This window comes from Lynx canadensis, chromosome B2 (assembly GCF_007474595.2).
Source record: "Lynx canadensis isolate LIC74 chromosome B2, mLynCan4.pri.v2, whole genome shotgun sequence".
NCBI classification, from domain to species: Eukaryota; Metazoa; Chordata; class Mammalia; order Carnivora; family Felidae; genus Lynx; species Lynx canadensis.
The window spans coordinates 40,667,113-40,685,285 of NC_044307.1; the positions used below are offsets into that span (position 1 = coordinate 40,667,113).

General features: G+C 49.9%; 1 protein-coding gene across 1 annotated transcript; it reads right to left on the minus strand.

The window, feature by feature from the left end:
• Positions 1–1,834: 1,834 nt before the first annotated feature.
• On the minus strand, positions 1,835–12,104 carry GUCA1B (guanylate cyclase activator 1B). Its single transcript, XM_030314643.1, has 4 exons — positions 11,898–12,104; positions 4,589–4,738; positions 2,695–2,815; positions 1,835–1,962 (listed from the first exon to the last, which is right to left on the minus strand). Exons 1-4 carry the CDS (start codon positions 12,102–12,104, stop codon positions 1,835–1,837), a joined length of 606 nt encoding a protein of 201 aa, XP_030170503.1.
• Between the last annotated feature and the right edge of the window lie 6,069 nt (positions 12,105–18,173).

Here is an 18,173-nt window from a genome sequence, read left to right on the forward strand (position 1 = left end):
GACTGTGGCCAGCGTCCTGATCGTCCCTCGTCTAACCTAACTCCCTCTCGAGGGCTGTGACACCAGTTGGGAAGTGGGGCAGTCTGGGACAGGTGGGCCCCATTCCCATTCTTTGCATACCCCAACCTAGGAATACCTGTCCAAGAACTTGGGGAGAGACACAGGCTGCCGCAGTTGTGATCATCTTTTCTAAGATGCTCTTTCTTCTGGGGTTTGCGTCTTCACGTCAGCTGGGTGTGGGGGAAGTACAAGGAGTAAAAATCCACGGGTAGGAGAGAAAACAAGGGGCAAGAGGAATGAGCTCCAGCTTGCGGAGAGCCCCACGAGGGGAAGGGAGGGTCCTACCCATCACTTGGGCCACCCCAGGCTGGGAAGTCAGCCAGGGCCTGAGAACGGACGTGGAGGGACAGAAGATGGAGATCAATATCATGGGCAGCCTGGGGGGAAAGGGAGTTGACATTTCTGCTTCTCTGGGTGGCTGCCTCTTGGAACATCCTGAAGGTGGGAGGGGGGAGGGTATTTGAACAGAATTAGGACATTTCCCCAAGTCGGTCACATACCACCTTCATGACTTGCGGACTTATCTGTGTCCCACTTGGGTTGCTATTATTTTTTAATCAACCCTTTTTCACCTAAAATGTGTTTCTAAAGCAAACTTTATATGAATGGCATATCTATGAAATCGCCGTTCAGTAGGTGAGTTTTATTTTTCCTCCATCAACATAAAAACATATGTATTCGAACGAGTTCCTGTTCTGAGTTCCTCAGCACCCCTCTTCAACCAGAGGGACTCCCTTTAAATCTAGTTTGTACACTAGGGTCGCATATAGAGTTTGTATAACAAAATAATTCCACATCTATAACAAATAATTATCTGAGCACTGCCTGTTCAGTCCAACCTGCTCAAGGATGAGATAATTGAGGTTAGGGAGAGAGAAATGGTCGTCTTGGGTCACATAGCGGCTGGAGGCAAAGCCGGGCCTAGGACCAGTTCTCCCCAGAGACAGAGAGAGGTTTCCCCATCCTTCAAGGAGACACATCCGGCTTGTGGCCGGGAATCCTGGCAGGTCCATGCACAGGCAGCGGGCAGGAGGCAGGGGGGTGGGGGGTGGGGGTGTGGTTGGGGGGTGCAGAGTGTGGATGAGGGGTAGGGACAGGGACAGAAGGATTGTGTGGGGGTGTGGGTTGACAGCAGGGACTGGGGGAGCAGCACCAGGGCAGAGCTGAAACAGCCCCTTTAAGCACAGCTGACCCCTCCAAGGACGGGAAGACCAGGGCCTTACAGGATGCAGTTTTCCCTTGTTGACACCCCTGGTGAGGACAGGTTGGGGAGGGGGAGGCAAGAGCCCTCCCCATGAACTCCTCAGGATCCTGGGGGGGGGTGTAATTATTATCACACTCACCCCCCGACTCCTATTTCTGTGTCACACTGTGTGGGCACTCTCGTTGCTAATTTGGTCTATGGGACCCCCCCCAGCCCACCCTCCCAATATCCCCCTGCTTCCCCCTGAGAACCCTGTAGGAGACTGTGGAAACCGCCCCCCCACCCCCCCACCCCCGCCGCCAACACATACTTGTTCCAGAAGCAGTTGAAGGGAGACAGAGGAAACCAGTTCCCTTCACCACCCCAGTACATCCTTCCAGTGGACCGTCTCCCATTGGCCACTTCAGCCCAACGGCCCCTACCCCCTGCTTGGTCCCAACCCCTTTCATGGGGGGGGGCAGATAAGAGGGAGCATACACAGGCTGAGCCAGGGCCCCTCCCACTACTCTGGAAACCTGGTGAACCCGGAGTCTTGGAGGGGCCTGTGGGCTCCCGAAGGCCCCAGACCCCTCAGAACATGGCGCTTTTCCGCCTCTGCTGAGAGATCCAGCCACCAGGGTTCATGTCCATCTGGAGCATCTTCATCACCCACTTGTCACGACGGGCACCTTCAATGAACTCATTCAGAGACAGCTGGCCTGGGCAAGGGGTAGGAGAGATGGTCATGCGGGAGAGTGGAAGAAATGGGGTCGGGGGTGAGAGGAGAGGCCTTCCCTCCCAGGGCGCGTCCTCTTGCACAAACCTAAGCCTCGTACACAAACGGGCCTGCGGTCCCAGGGCCCAAGCTCGGGGCTTGTCAACTCTCCAATTCTCCAGGAGTCTCCCGGAGGCTTCAAGGGTCTCTTTAAGGGGCTTGCTTTGCAAAGGAATTTAAGCTTTCCTTTTGCCCACGGTGCCTTCAAAATGGTCCTGAGGGCTCTTCCGGGTGTGTCCCCAGCCAGCTCCCTCCCTCCACAGCCTTGGGGCTGGTGCATCCAGCTGCAGGGAGGAGGCCTAAATAGGCTTGGGGGGCAGGGGGTGGGGAGCTATCCTATGCCCATCTCTCAAATACATTTACCCTATTTATTCCTCTGGAGCGTTTTTATCCCTATTTTCCAGATGAGAAAACTGAGGCCATGCTAGGAGTTTAAATGGTTTGCCTGAGTCCAAAGCTCCTATTCTCTTGTTGTGCTTGCCAGGCGGGCATCAGTAACTCCGGCCGGGGCTTAAATCACTCTGGTGAACATCGCATCATGTGCCAGTTTTGCATCCTCCTCTCTGCACCTGGCTCACAGATGAGGATAACAGTGGCTGGGAGGTGGTGGGCCTTGTCCAAGGTCGCAGGGCCAGAAAGTAGGGGTGCTGTGGCGTGGGCAGCCCCGCCCCCTTACCATCTCCGTTCTCATCCACCAGAAGGAAGATCCTGTCCACCACCTCCTCGGGTGTGAGCAGCTGTCCTTGCTGCTCGGCCTCCTCCTCCACCCTGCAGGCTTTCTTCAGCTTGTAGATCGCCTGCGAGAGAAAACCGCCAGCTCCCTCCCTCCCTCCCTCTGCCAGGCCCTCAGCCCTGCGTCCCCGGCGCTGCCCCCCAGCCTGTGCACTGTAGGACCACAGGCCCCAGACCCAAATAAAAATCCACCTGTCCTCGGGCTGCTCTCTCAGGTCCCACTGGCCTAGTTCCAGCTAAGGAGTGTCGGGCCTCATAGGCCACCTCACCCTGATGCCCTGTGACTGTCAAAGTGAAACCCAAGACTCTCAATGAGGGATGGACCCAGCACTGTGATGTTCCCAAGTCCACTTTGCCCAGGAGGAGATGGAGATCCAGAGGGGAAAAGAGGATACTTATGGACGTGTGTGTAAAACAGGACGAGGGGGGATACTGGCGTTTGGACGAGGGAAAGGACAGGTTTCTGCCTTGCCCTGTTTCCTCTCCCCATGAGGCGGCGTTGGTGAAGTGAAGTGGGGAAGAGACAGACAAATGTGAGGGTTTTCCTCAGTTCCTTAATGGGGAGCTCCGTGGACAGAGGCCTGTCTTGTTGATCCCCAGGCCCTCACTGCCCAGTGCAGTGCCTGGCACAATGTGGGTCCCACTGACCGGGGTCTGAGAGCCCCGGGGCTAGGGCCAGCCGCAGTGCCTCCTGGGATGGATGAACTTGGGCAAACCACAGAACTGCCCCGAGGCGACTTCTTTATCTGTGAAATGGGCAGACAACCGCCCCCTGGGAGTGCAGTTCTAGGGCGGTAACAGGGTGACGCAGGTCAGGGGTCAGTCTGTGCTGTAGTAGGTTCTTTCTTCTACTCTCATTGCTTTTTTTTTTTTTTTTAACTTTTTGTAATGTTTATTTACTTTGAGAGAGAGAGAGAGAGAGAGAGAGAGAGCATGAGTCGGGGAGGGGCCGAGAGGGAGACACAGACTCCGGAGCAGGCTCCAGGCCCTGAGCTGTCAGCACAGAGCCCGACCCGGGGCTCGAACTCATGAGCTGTGAGATCATGACCTGAGCCGAAGTCAGAGACACTTAACCGACCGAGCCACCCAGGTGCCTCTCATTGGCACCTCTCATGCCTCATGCCTCTCACCTCTTAATTGCCTCTCATTAATTTACTCTTCTTTTTTCTAATTTCTTGAGATGACTTCTAACATCAGCGATTTCCAGCCTCTTAATTTTCTGACATCTACCTTTTAAGGCGCTAAAATGCTCTACAAGTCCAGCGTCGGCCGCACTCCACAGCTGATTATGTTACGTGAGCATTATAATCCGGCTCCGTGCACTTGGTGCGTATATGCATGTGATGTAACGTCTTTCATTTATGGAGGAGTTAGGAGTGTACCGCCTTATTTCCAAACAGATGGGGATTTTTTTAAGGTATCTTTTTGTAGTGGATTTCTAGCTTAATTCTGACCTTTGTCAGAAAGCACCCTCCGGGGGCGCCTGGGTGGCTCAGTCGGTTGGGCGGCCGACTTCGGCTCAGGTCATGATCTCGCGGTCCGTGAGTTCGAGCCCCGCGTCGGGCTCTGTGCTGACAGCTCAGAGCCTGGAGCCTGTTTCAGATTCTGTGTCTCCCTCTCTCTCTGCCCCTCCCCTGTTCATGCTCTGTCTCTCTCTGTCTCAAAAATAAATAAACGTTAAAAACAAAAAATTAAAAAAAAAAAAAAAAAAAGAAAGCACCCTCCGAATGATCCCCGTGCTCCTTCCCCCACCCCAGCCCCGGGGGCCCCCACTTGAGGGGCCGGGCCTCAGAGCCCAGCAGTGCTCACACGCCCAGGCCCCATGGGCGGATGCCGACCTCCACAATGTCGAGCAGCTCCAGGCGGTCGATGCAGCCGTTGCGGTCCTTGTCATAGATCTTGAAGGTCCACTTCAGCTTGTGTTCCAGGGTGCCCCTCAGCACGAGGTTCAGGGCGGCCACATACTCCAAGAAGTCGATGGTGTTGTCCTGCAGCGGGAGTGGGAGCTGTGAGGTCCCTCCCGCCTTCCCCAGAGCTCAGGCGAGGGCCCGATGCTGGGCCGTCCGTCCGTGCCTACAAATCCAAGGCTTTGCCTCTGGCCATCCACGTGGTTTCTACGGCCTCGCTGGTGCTGTTTTCCACCCCGGCATCCTTTCCCAGTCTGTGATCACTCAACTCTACCCATCCTTCAAGGCCCAGCTCAAGGGTCCCCTCTTTCAGGAAGCCCTCCTTCTCTGACCACCTCAGCTACAGTGGTCTGTCTCTCTTGCTCCCTCTTCTAACATTCACAGCACTTACACTTTAATCCGCACAGTTTGGGCCTTATTCTGGCATCGCCACTTGGCCGTTTCGTAAGTCTGTCTCATTCTCGAGCTGTATTCTACATATGCTCCTGGAGAAAAGAGGGGCTTACGTTGCCTTTGTCTCCCCTTTGTGCTTAGCATGGTGCCACTTATGTGCAGAGTCAGGGTCTCAAAAGTATTTATGAATCAACGAATACGTGATTGACTTAATTTCAATCTGGGACTAAGGCACCTCTGGAAGATGAGAAAGCAGTGCTCATGGTAAAAATGTCCTTTATCCTTTTACACCTTCCGAGCCCGAGGTGAGGCAGACAGGCGATGGCTCCAGCCCCGTGTGGACATTACCTTCCCTGAAGGACAGGCACCCCTGTCCCCACCCAGGAAGGAGGGCAGGAGACAGAGCTCAGGTGCTAACCCCCCAGAGGTAGGAGACGGGCACAGTCTGCTTCTGTGGCGACTCTGACCAGGTCACTGAAACTCCTTCTAACACAAATGTGACAACAATTACTCGAAAAGCAGTCAACAAGAGGCAGGGGGCACACCTGCTTCTTGCCCTTCTACACCAGTCGAGTGTGAGGGGAGAGGCTTGCGGTGATGGTGTCCGCAGTGGGCTGGTCAGGGTGAGCTTCACAAGGGTGTTCCCACTTATGGGTGCTCCCTCCCGTCTTCTTTTTTTTTTTTTAATTTTTTTTTAACATTTATTTATTTTTGAGACAGAGAGAGACAGAGCATGAACAGGGGAGGGTCAGAGAAAGAGGGAGACACAGAATCTGAAACAGGCTCCAGGCTCTGAGCTGTCAGCACAGAGCCCGACGTGGGGCTCGAACCCACGGACTGCGAGATCATGACCTGAGCCAAAGTTGGACGCTCAACCGACTGAGCCACCCAGGCACCCCTTCCTCCCGTCTTCTGAGGGTGGGGACCTCAGCTCTCCAAAGCCAGAAGCTGAGTCATCACTCTCCCAGGAGTGGCTGTCGCTCACAGGACTTTGTCATCAGAAATGACATCGCTGGCCCAGAGCACCTCTGTCCTACTGGGTCATGCCACTCAGGCAGCCCCACCCCCAGATCAAGGGGTGCTTGGGTGAGCAACAAGTAAACCACAGAACACAGCAGAACATGAGGCAAATTAGAAAGCCTAAGGAAAAACCAAGAAGAAAACAAAACGAGCCCAAAGTGTCATGTCATATATATATATATAACTATATATATAACTATATATATAACATGATATATATATATATACATATATATATATATATATCATGTTGGCCATTATTATTTTTTAAGTTATTTTTTAATGTTTATTTTGAGAGAGAGAGAGAGAGTATGGGGGAGGGGCAGAGAGAGAGGGAGACACTGAATCCCAAGCAGGCTCCAGGCTCCGAGCTATCAGCACACAGCCCGACATGGGGCTCGAACTCATAAACCGTGAGATCATGACCTGAGCCGAAGTCAGATGTTCAACCGACTGAGCCACCCAGGTGCCCCCCAAAGTGTCTATTTCAACATCTTTTATGCGGTTACTTCTGGTCTTCCACACCCCCACCATGTATTTACCTAATCGAGGTCAGACTGTACCTATGTTATTTCCTGGATTTTTATCTTAAAATGTCTCATGTCTTTACAATTAATTGAAATCATACCTTTTATTTTTTTGAGGGGTACTCCCCTTAAGCAGTCCCTTGTGCTGAATGAACCTGGTTTAAATATTTTATGTTACACAATGAACATCTTTGTGTGTGTGTATATATATATGTGTGTATATATATATATATATATATTTACAATATATATATATATTGTGTGTATATATATATATATTGTGTGTGTATATATATATTTATAATATATATATATTGTGTGTATATATATATATATATATATATTTCCTATATCTCTGGTAGTTTCTTTAGGGTAGGTTCTTAGCAATGGCTGTTCTTTTCTCTTTTTTCACTAGTGTTTAATCCGCTGTTTGTGTCAGTCTATCATTCTATGAGATTTTGTCACACATGAAGCTATGAGTAGTATCAAATATCAATACAAGGACGCTCTCTGTTACCACTTAAGAGTTACATCCTTCCTCCGACCAGACCATCTCTCTCTTGGCAGCCATTAATCTGATCTCCATCACTATAGCGTATCCACTTGAAGAATGGTATACAAATGGAATCACACAGTATGTAGCCCTTTAAGGTGGGCTTGTGGTGCTCAGTGCAAAGCCCTGGGGAGTCATCCAAGCTGTTGAGTGTATCAGCAGCACTCCCTTCCCTGCTATTGCTGAGTGGTCCTCCACTGCATGAATAGCCCCCCGTTTATTCTACTCACTCATTGAAGGTTATCCGCCTTGTTTCCAACAACCGCCCCTCCCCCGTAAGCTTTATTGAGATATAATTGCCGAATAGCCTTTTAAAGAACGTTGTGTAAGTTTAAGGTATACGCCGTGATGATTGGTTGTTCTTTAAAAGATTATTTTCATCAGTAATTGTTACTTATTAAGTTTGCTAAAAATTAACCTTATGTTTTTTTTTTTTAATAAGAGTAGGAAAATGTATGCAAAATGACTGGTAGGGGTGTCTGGGGGGGCTCAGTCAGTTAAGTGTCCAACTTTGGCTCGGGTCATGATCTCATGGTTTGTGAGTTCGAGTCCTGCATTGGGCTCTGCGCTGACAGTGAGAAGCCTGCTTGGGATTCTCTCTCTCCCCCTGTCTTTGCCCCTCCCCAACTTGTTCTCTCTCTCTCTCTCTCTCTCTCTCTCAAAATAAATAAATAAACTTTAAAAAAGGGTTATAAATAAAAAAGAAAGAAAGCAAAATGGCTGGTAGGAACTGTCTATTTCACACACACCATTTCTCTCAGGTTTGTTATACCCACTTTATGGATGAGGAAACTGAGACTCAGAGAAGTTAAATAAGTTGCTCAAGGGAAGCCCACTCTGGAAATGGCAGAGCCTTTCAAGCTACATGTCTTTTCTAGTTCAAGTTGAGAACTTTCTTACTCCTCTCAAGGTATATGACTGTCTAAAAAAAATGAGCCTTGGGGCGCCTGGGTGGCTCAGTCGGTTGAGCGTCCAACTTCGGCTCAGGTCATGATCTCACGGTTCTTGAGTTTGAGCCCCGCATCGGGCTCTCTGCCGACAGCTCAGGGCCTGGAGCCTGCTTCTGATTCTGTGTCTCCCTCTCTCTCTGCTCCTCCCCTGCTCACACTCTGTCTCTCTCTCAAAAATAAATAAAGATTAAAAAAAATTTTTTTTTAAATAAAAAAAAAAAGAGCCTTGTATCTAGCACCACAGAGAGAAAAACCAAAAAACCAAAAACCACTGATAAATCCTTCCTCTCCAGCTCTATAGATTCTCCCACATTCTTCGTCTAGAACATTCTGTCCTGACAGCATCCTCCCTCAACATGACACGGTTACCACAACGAGCCCTTGCCTCCCATGAGGCACACTAGAGGTAGCCCTTCCCGAGGAGTGACCTCAGCTGTAAAGTTGCTCCGACCCCAGGACGAGTCCTGGGAAGCTCCCAGCTGGGACTCATCTCACGCTCTGTGCCGGGCCCTCGTCAGCTTCAATTACCCACAGAGCAATGGGAAGATGATGGAAATGCCTCTGTCCACTCAAGAGTAGGAGCAGAAGTGACAGGCGTGTGATCTGCTCTGTGGGATTACCTGCCCCATTTCTCCCTGAATTGGCTGCATTTGTGCACCAGCCCCAGCCTTAGCGCACGTTACATAAGGATCCCAAATGACATTTGATTTCACCTTCCCTTTGCTTCCATCCCAGTGCATCGCAGGGCAACCACTGGAGAGAAGAGTGTGGCAAGGGAGAGGCGTAGCAGGGATGAGGCGCTCTGGCCTCTTTACCTCCACCAAACTCCCATTTCTATCATCCTAGGTTAAAAATTTTTTTTTTTTAATGTTTATTCATTTTTGAAAGAGGGAGCATGAGTGGAGGAGGGGGAGACAGAGAGGGAGACACAGAATCGGAAGCAGGATCCAAGCTGTGAGCTGTCAGCACAGAGCCCGACGCGGGGCTCGAGCCCACGAACCGTGAGATCATGACCCGAGCCGAAGTCGGACGCTTCACCACTGAACCACCCAGCGCCGCGCTGTCACCTCAGATTTGGACATGTGAGCTGTATCTATGAACTCTTGATTTTATTTGTCTCCAAAAGCTCAGACCAGTTGCCCAGAAATCGACTCACTAACATAGAGATGGTGCCAATGTGGGGAGTGGAGACGGGTGTGGGTTTGGAGACAGAAACTAAGCGGGAAAAGAAAGAAAAAGGCTCAGTCCCTGACAGAGGAACTTACCACACCTCTGGAAAGCTTTTCCTCAAAACAGAATTCCAGTTAATAAATGGAGAAGGGATGGTAGAATGCGAAAACTATCGATGGATGCCAAAGCTAGCAGATGAAAATCAGAGGAGCGACAGGATATTGACTTCTCTCAAAGTAGCTCCCTATAAGATGCTTGTTAATTACAAAGGAAAAATGGTAACTTTCCGGGGGAGAAACCTGGCAGACATCATGTAACCAACCCCTGTAATGGGACAAACCAACATCATGTGCCCCCGACAGGGGGCACTGAGAAGGACATGAGATCACTCCTGGGGCATTTCTGCCAGAAATGGAAAACCTGAGTCTAATCACAAAGCCACACTGAACAAACCCAAATTGTGGGATGTTCTACCAAATTAACTGGCCTGCAATCTTCAAAAATGTCAGCGTCAAATAAGGCAAAAGCTAAGCATTGAAGGTTCTGAATTAAAGACTAGAGACAGGACAAGTAAATGCAATGCGTGATCAGATCCCACCCAGCCCCCACCCCCCCATCCCCGCTCCAAATAAGAAAAACAAGCAAGCAAGCAATATAGAGAACATATCACATGTCAAATTGACAAAACTTGAATATGGATTAGCTAATAGAATTGGGTCAATATTGAATTTCCTGATTCTCATCTTTGTATTAGGTTATTTAAGAGCACGTCCTTGTTCTTAGAAAGAACACACTGAAATACTTAGGGGTAAAAGGATGTGATGTCTCCAACTTTCTCTAAAGAAAGACAGACACGCACATGCACAGAATGATCAAGCAAATGAGGCAAAATGTACAATTGGACAAATTGTACATAGGAGTTACTTATGCTATTCTTCAACTTGGTATACATTTGAAATACCATCAAAAATAAAAGTTCTAAAGAAAGGAGAACAACAATGAATATAATTTGTAAAAGAGATAAGGTATAAGGAGTACAGCTGTACCAGGCCCACAGGCTTGGCAATCCCCCCTCCCCATTTAAGTTTCTTTATTTAGAGAGAGAGGGAGGGCACATACACACACAAGCAGGAGAGGGGCAGTGAGAGAGGGAGAACCCCAAGCAGGCTCCATGCTACCAGTGTAGTGTCCCATGCGGGGCTCAAACTCATGAACCGAGATCATGACCTGAGCTGAAACCAAGAGTTGGACGCTTAACTGATGGAGCCACCCAGGTGTCCCTTGACAATCCCTTTTGGATCTTGAGTTGCTATCCTACTGAATTTTTAGGTGAATGTGGGGAAGATTGATACATTTATGATAGCAAATCTTGTTGTGTGTGATCTGGTTTGTTTTAAAACCATTTTCTCTCTTAAAAACAAAACAAAACAAAACAAACTGCCTTCTAAGCAGGCACACTCGACTGGGAGTCAGGACCCTTGAGTATACGACCTTGGGCAAATCAGCTCACTTCCTCTTGTCCCAGTTTTCTCTTCATTTCATTTGGATCATTAAATGGGCTGCAGAAGGCTCGGAGGAGAGGGGGCAGAAGAGAAGCTTGGAGAAGTCTGAATGTACTCTGTGCCCCACGAGGGAGTCCATAGGTTTCATCTCTAAGGAGGTTTCTGTTGCCCTGACGCTACCCCACCCTACATCCCCCTACAGATGCATGCTAACTGGTACCCGGACAAGGTCAGACACGAACAGGCTTTCCCAGTGATTCAGCCTAGAAAGTGAAGCTCTCCACGCATGGAAAAGTACAGAGGCTTTCCCCAGATTAATTATCTAGGTCCAACAACCACCCCCCCTCAACTCGGTGGGGGGAGCTGAAGTAGGTACTTGAGGCAAATCGAATGATTTGAAGGGTCGTGGAGGCCCTGGACTGAAAGCCTTAAATAACGAAGGGGTTTCCATTTCTGAATTCTATTTCCAGGGGTGGATTGACAAAATGCAGTATCTTCTCAGCTGCAGGTGCCACTGGAAGGCTTAAAGAAATCCTGTGGTGGAATGATCTCATGGAATCTTCCATGGCTTGGAGAGTTGTAAGGGACTTTTACATGATCCGTTCAACTGCCCGGTCAGTGCAGGAGGCCCTCCCAGCATGCTGGAAGGGAAGACCTGACCAGTCTCAATTCCAAGGACCCCAACGAAGGGGAGATCACAGTCTATACCAAGAGAGCTCATCCTTTTGGGACAGCTCTTTAGCTCCTTATCTTTAGAGTGACAGGGGCTCTGGTGGGTATGGGAGACCAGGTCCTTGGGCTGTAGAGTCTTGGCCAAAAATACATCAACTGAGGACTGGACTGTGTGCCCTTCTGCCCAGCCCACCTCCTCGCAGCAGGTGGACAGAGGGAGGCAGGAAGAGCAGAGAGACAGAGAGAAGATGAGATGGAGAGGAGAGAAGGAAAGATGGGAAGGGACCAAATGATGGGAAGAGAGAAGAGTTTGGGGAAAGAGAGACAGAAAACGTGAGCAGGAAATGGAGAGCAGAGCAGGGGGACTGGGGCCGGGCCGCTCCCTCCCACCGGTGATGCTCCTTCAGCTCAGTGGGAAACAAGCTGGCCCCCGCACCCCCTTCAGTGTCTTACCCCATTCTTGTCGAAGGCTCGGAACATGCCCTCTACGTACTGGGTGGCCTCCTCGTTGCCTGTGACCTTGAAGAAGCGCTTAAACTCGTGCATGAAGAGAGAGCCGCTGGGGCACTCCACCACGAACTTCTTGTACCACTCCTGGAGCTCGGCCACGTCCATCTCGCCGGCTGCCTCCGCCTCCTCCCAGCTGAACTGCTGCCCCATCCCGGCCTGGAGGGATGTTGGGGGTCTGTGCCTCCTCCTGGGCTTCTGCCGATTGATGCCTTAGGCCGGGGCCCTCTTCCTCCCTTTCCTCTGCCTGGCCGGCCTCTTCATCATCTCCTGGCCACTGGGCAGCGCAGGGGCAGGCGGCAGGGGGCGGGGCCGGGCCAGCTAAGCACCCTAAGATCATTAGAAGATTCCTCTGGAAGGTCTGACCCCCAGTCAGCTAAGCTCCCCCAGCCTCACCCCTCCCTTCACTCTTGTCAACCCCGTGACTACGCCACCCTGGCAGATTCTGAAGGGGGGAGAAGGGCAGGAAACGGACACCCTACCATCTCACACATGCTCCCTGTTCCATTAGTTGGGCACCGTGCTGTTCCAGAGAGGCCCATCTTGGAGACACAGGAGACTCTGAAGTCCAGAGGGGGAGCGAGACCAACTCCTAGCCCGTAAGATAGAGCCCGCTGGTGATCTGGGCCTCACTCACATGGGCCAGTGAGAAGCAGCAGATTCTATGATGTGAAGGCCTCCAGGTGGGCAGTTCCGTCCCCGAGCTCAGGGCCAGACACCCCTGAGTCTTCAAGTTTTCCATTTTCCAACTTAAAGTACAAATGCTTCCTTCCAACACCCTTCACCCAAGACCTAGAAACAAGGCGTTCCCTACTTTCTCTCCTAAGTGTGAATATGTGAGAAGGATCTGTGAGCGCGGCTTAAAAGATCTCTGAAGGCTCTTACTTTTATGTTTGTGAATTTGTTTCTGAATCAATTATATATTCGTGCTTATTTTAATGTAATATTAAAATGATACCTTCCAGAAACCAGAAAATCGAATGCACTTTTCTAGATTTTAGGAGTTGTTCCGGGGGGTCTTGTAATCTCAGGGGCGACACTGCCTGTCTCCCATTGACCAGTCACTCCCGAATTGTTCTGTACACCCCCAGGCCTGACTCCCTTGCGCACGTACCCCCCTGCCCCCCCGCCTCCATTCATCCCTAATCTCTTGAAGTTCTTCTAAGTTTTTGCCATTCCTTTAAAAACATTTTTTTTCAGGTTTTTATTTTTGAGACAGAGAGAGAGAGAGAGAGAGAGAGAGAGAGAGAGAGAGAGAGAGACAAAGCACAAGCAGGGGAGGGGAAGAGAGAGAGGGAGACACAAAATCTGAAGCAGGTTCCAAGCTGTCAGCCCAGAGCCCGACGTGGGGCTGGAACCCACAAACCGCAAGATCTTGACCTGAGCTGATGTCGGATGCTTAAGGGACTGAGCCGCCCAGCGCCTCACTGCCATTCATGAAGTAGGAGCCCCACTTCCTGTCATCTTTCCAAGCACTCATGGATCTTTCTGCCACATCCTTTGGGGTCAGGAGAGTATGGCTCATCGCCTCCCTGCTCCTAACTGTTGCCTCCACTTTTTCCTCTTTTCTCCCTCAAAAATGCCAGTCTCTTTAAAGCCACGGGTGACTCTACCCACTTGCCCTCACTGGTGACTTCACTGCTTTGTCTCAGAGCACCAGCTTGGTGACGTGACATCCAGGTGGATAGTGGATCCATCCCACGCTCCGGCCTCAAAGGTCCCTGAGCTCTTCTTCCACCCCACCTCGGCCTCTCGTTCACTGCGGCCCTTGGGCCAGCAGCAGCTGCAGCAACTGGGAGCTTGTTAGAAATGCCAATTCTCAGGTCCCCTCTCCCCTACTGAACCAAGAACCCTGCACATGGGCCTAGCGATCTGTGTTTGGACAAGCCCTCCACGTGCTTCCAATGCACGCTGACGTCGGGGCACCGCTACCATAGGCCTCGCAGTCATGCATTTCTGAACCACCTCCGAAACATTCAAACATCACCGTGGCCTCCCTCTAGCTCTAACACCTTCACCCAACAACGCACCAGCCGGAGACTTGCAACTTGCTGATCTCTTTGTTTTTTAACATCTGTCACCCTGTTCGTATCCTCGCTTTCCTCCTTATCCTCACCCACGGCCCAGGGCTCTTGCCATTTCCTTGCCATGACCTTGACCTTTGTGCTCCTCTCTCCCTCTAAGTACTTGGTTGGCAAAACCCAACCTTGGCTAAAGCCACTAACCGTTCGCTAACAGCTCACCTGCACCCAGGAGGTGACGGTAGTACATGCTAGTCCCCGCTGATGTCACTCTCCCCCTCCTGAGATGACTTTTCCATAAGCCGCCCGCCCTCAGACCTCACTCACTCTAGCGTTCAGCTGATGACCTTGTTACAAGCTTTGCTTCACAGAGAAACAGATGCATCAGACGACCACTTCATCTTCCCAGGAGATTTCTCCGCACCTGTGCCCATGCACTTGACCTTCTTCCTGGGTTGATGGAAGCAGTGGCCCTTTCCTTCTCCACCTGTAAGCTCGTCGGCTAGGTCTCCTCTCTCTGCCTATCCAAGCACTTCACTCCCAGTTATTCCCTTTCTCTTCTCCATCCTCAGTTTATCCTTCTCTAATGGATCATTCCTGCCTGAGGACGGCCTTAATATCACCTTTATTAAACAAAACAAAACAAAACAAAACACAAAACTCCTTCCTTGACTCCACATTCAGGGTCCCATTATGGGACTTTCATATGCTTTTGCCTTCACGAGTCATAAACTAAATATTCAGTAAATAAATATTAAAAATATTTTGTCACCCATTGGTATAAAGATGAATATAATCCAGTCTGGACTGTACTCTCTTCCTTCCTTCCTTCCCTCCTTCCTTCCTCCCTCCCTTTCCTTCTTTCCTTCCTTACCCCCCTTCCTTCCTTCCTTCTTCCCCACCTCTCTTCCTCCATTCCTTCCTTCCTTCCTCCCTCCCTCCCTCTCTTCTCCCCTTTTTATTTTTCCCCTTCCTTCCTTATTTTGAAATAAATTAAACATTTTTTAAAGTATTTTTTTTTGGGGGGGGGGAGAGCACATGCAGAGAGAGGCCGAGAGAGGGGGACAGAGGATCCAAAGCAGACTCTGCACTGACAGGCTGACAGTACAAGCCTGACGCGGGGCTTGAACTCACAAACCGCGAGATCATGACCCGAATGAAGTTGGACGCTCAACCGACTGAGCCACCCAGGTGCCCCATGTCTTCTTCTTATTCTCTCTCCAACTTACTCCAGTGGGATGCTCATCCTTGTCATTCCATGGAGAAGTGGTCACCAAAGACCTGCTTTTTTTCACTCAGTCTGTCAACAGATTCATCCCAGTTCAATCAACGAGTTCTTTCCTCAAACACTCTAGGTTTCAAGAAACCACACTCCTCTGAGTTCACTCCAATCTCACTGACTACTCATCTCCTTTGCTAGCACCTCCTCCTGTTGAACAAATCTCTTTGTGCTTGGGGCTTCCAGGCTTGTTCTGGAAGTTCTCTTCTCACCTCCCCACCTATGCCCTCCCCAGGGGAGTTCACTCATCACGACATTACATACCATTTGCAGGCTGATCGCGTCCAAATTTGTACCTGCAGCCTGGACCTCTCCCCAGAACTCTGATTTATGAACCTAGCTGCCGAAGAGACATCTCTACTCAGATCGCAAACATGGCAAGGCCAACATCAAACTCCTGATTCCCTCCCTAGATTCCTCCCCAACGCTTTTCCACCTCAGCAATAGCATTACCATTTACCCAAGTTGCTTAGCCCCAAAACTAAGACCCATTCTTCAATCTTCTTTCTCTTAGATCTCATTTCAATCTACTAGTAGGCCATTCCGTCAGCTGTATCTCGAAACCATATTCTGAATCCCGCCACTTCTCATCGCCTCCGTTACTGCATTTCTTGTCTAGGCCATGTCCTCACACCTGGTCCCCGGCAGCAGGTCCTACCTGGTGCTTCTGCCCCCTGGACAGTAGTATGTTCTAAAGCCTAAACCAGATCGGTCACTCTCCTGCTCCAAACCTTCCTGTGGCTTCCCAGTCACACTCAGAATTAAATCTGTACTCCTTCCCGCAGCCACGATGCAGTATGTGATCTAGTCCTTGCCTGATTGGCCTTCATGTTCCTCTGTCCTGGTCCCCAGACACACACACGGGGCCGTGCCATTGACCTTCCCGCTGCTCTTCCCCCGTGGCTTCACATGGCTGTCTTCTGGACCACTCTCCTCTCCTCGGAAATGTCCCAACCCCACCTCAGGTAGCCATTCAAGTAATTCTGACACTATCTTATTTTATTCACAGAACTTAACTAAATCTTATTCTTTCCCGCCCCCACCCCCCCACCCCCCATTTATTGTGTCTTCACCAGAGTCCAATGTCCTTGAGGAGAGGACTTCACCATACACAATGAATTCCCAGGGTCCAGAACAGTGCTTGGCACATACAAGGAACTCAAATACTTATTGAGTAACTGAGCAAAGCTCAGCACACAGTCAGGGCTGAATGAATGAGAGCCATCAGAGCTTAATTTTACAGGACAATCCTTTGGTTCCTTTGAGAGTGCCTGGGCCAGCAGATCCCTGTTGGTGTGAAATGGCAATGGAATGGGCCTTGAAGATCTCCCAGCCCAGCGATTTCCAACCTTTTCTCCATCTCCTCACACCGGAAGACAACATGCGCCCAGCAGCTGCTGTGGCTCTGTGCCACCAGCACCCTAACTGGCTTGGTGTGGAGGAGGTGTCATCATCCCTGTCTCTTCACATCTACTGATACTTAAGCAACACCGAGGAGTGACTAAAGCACGGCACCTGTGCTCAAGTTAAGACACTGTATGAATGAAATGGAACTCGATGTAGCTCCTGGCCAAGGAATCTAAAAATCAATTGGCTTTTCACGTGGGTCAGTTGCCCATGACCTGCCCTTAATTATTGCTGAGCTACTGAGGTATAAATATATCATTTTAAAGAGGATTAGGAGCCATATGGAGAAATGATAACCGGAAGTGAGTAATAATAGCGGGGATTTAAGGAGGGCAGGGTTAGGAATTGAGCAGGGATTTGCATAGAGAACCCTGGGGATCACAGGTGGTCAGCCATAAGCCTGGCTCTAGGAGAAGAGAAATGTTTGAGAGCAAGGAACCAGTCTGCTGAGCCTCGGCCCAAAGCCTTAATGTAAACCGTCTCTGTGCCAGTTGTTCTTGTGACCCTATGGGACTGGGCCTCCATGCGTTTCTGAAGCCTCAACTCTCCTGTTCCCCCTCGGACACTCAGGCCCAGTGTCAGCCCTGAGGCTCTAAGGGATTGCACTGTGTATTATGCTTCTTGTCTTTATTCATACACAGTCATGTCTTTTATTCCTTAGAGATTTTTCCCCCTAGTCAATCTCTTTACTTCTAAGCTTTAGGGGAAATGAGTATATTCTGCTCAAGTGCAAGGGGAGGTAAATCTGGATTTTAGGTCTGAGTATCTGCACCGAATACAGGACATCTGACGGATGTCTAGGTGGCTCAGGTGGTTAAGTGGCTGACCCCTGATTTCGGTGCAGGTCATGAGCTCAGTTCATGAGTTCGAGCCCTGTACTGGGCTCTGTGCTGACAGTGTGGAGCCTGCTTGGGATTCTTTTTCTCTCCCTCTCTCTCAAAATAAACTTAAAAAAAAGAACTTAATGGGGCACTTGGGTGGCTCAGTCGGTTAAGCGTCCGACTTTGGCTCAGGTCACGACCTCACAGATTGTAGGTTCAAGCCCCGCCTCGGGCTCTGTGCAGACAGCTCGGAGCCTGGAGCCTGTTTTGGATTCTGTGTCTCTCTCTGTCCCTCCCTCGCTCATACTCAATGCTCTCTCTCAAAAACAAATGAATAAACATTTAAAAAATTAAAAAAACATATATGTGGACTTCTGAGTACCTCCTAGCCTTTGGAAATTAGGTTCTGGGCTGTCCCTGCCTCTAACTGACACACAAATCAGTTTCACCTTTTTTGCCTCAGCTTCATCTGTAAACTGGAAGGGTGACTAAGTGGGCTGGTCATAACTTGGTTTTCTGCTCTGTAAAATGGAGATAATCATCATAACTACTTTATTGGGTTGTTATAAAGATGAAGTAAGATAGCATCTGTAAATGACTATGTAAAATGCTTGGCATCATGTGTGGTGGTGATTATAATAAGCACGTTATGTGTTTTCTCATCTCAATTAAGCTTCGCATCAACTTCGGTAAG

Coding starts and splice junctions, on each gene's coding strand:
- GUCA1B (XM_030314643.1), bottom strand. CDS start 12,104: ATGGGGCAGCAGTTCAGCTGGGAGGAGGCGGAGGCAGCCGGCGAGATG. Junction 2,816..4,588: donor AGCTGCTCGACATTGTGGAG/GTCGGCATCCGC, acceptor TTTCTCTCGCAG/GCGATCTACAAGCTGAAGAA. Junction 1,963..2,694: donor GGTGGATGAGAACGGAGATG/GTAAGGGGGCGG, acceptor CCCCTTGCCCAG/GCCAGCTGTCTCTGAATGAG.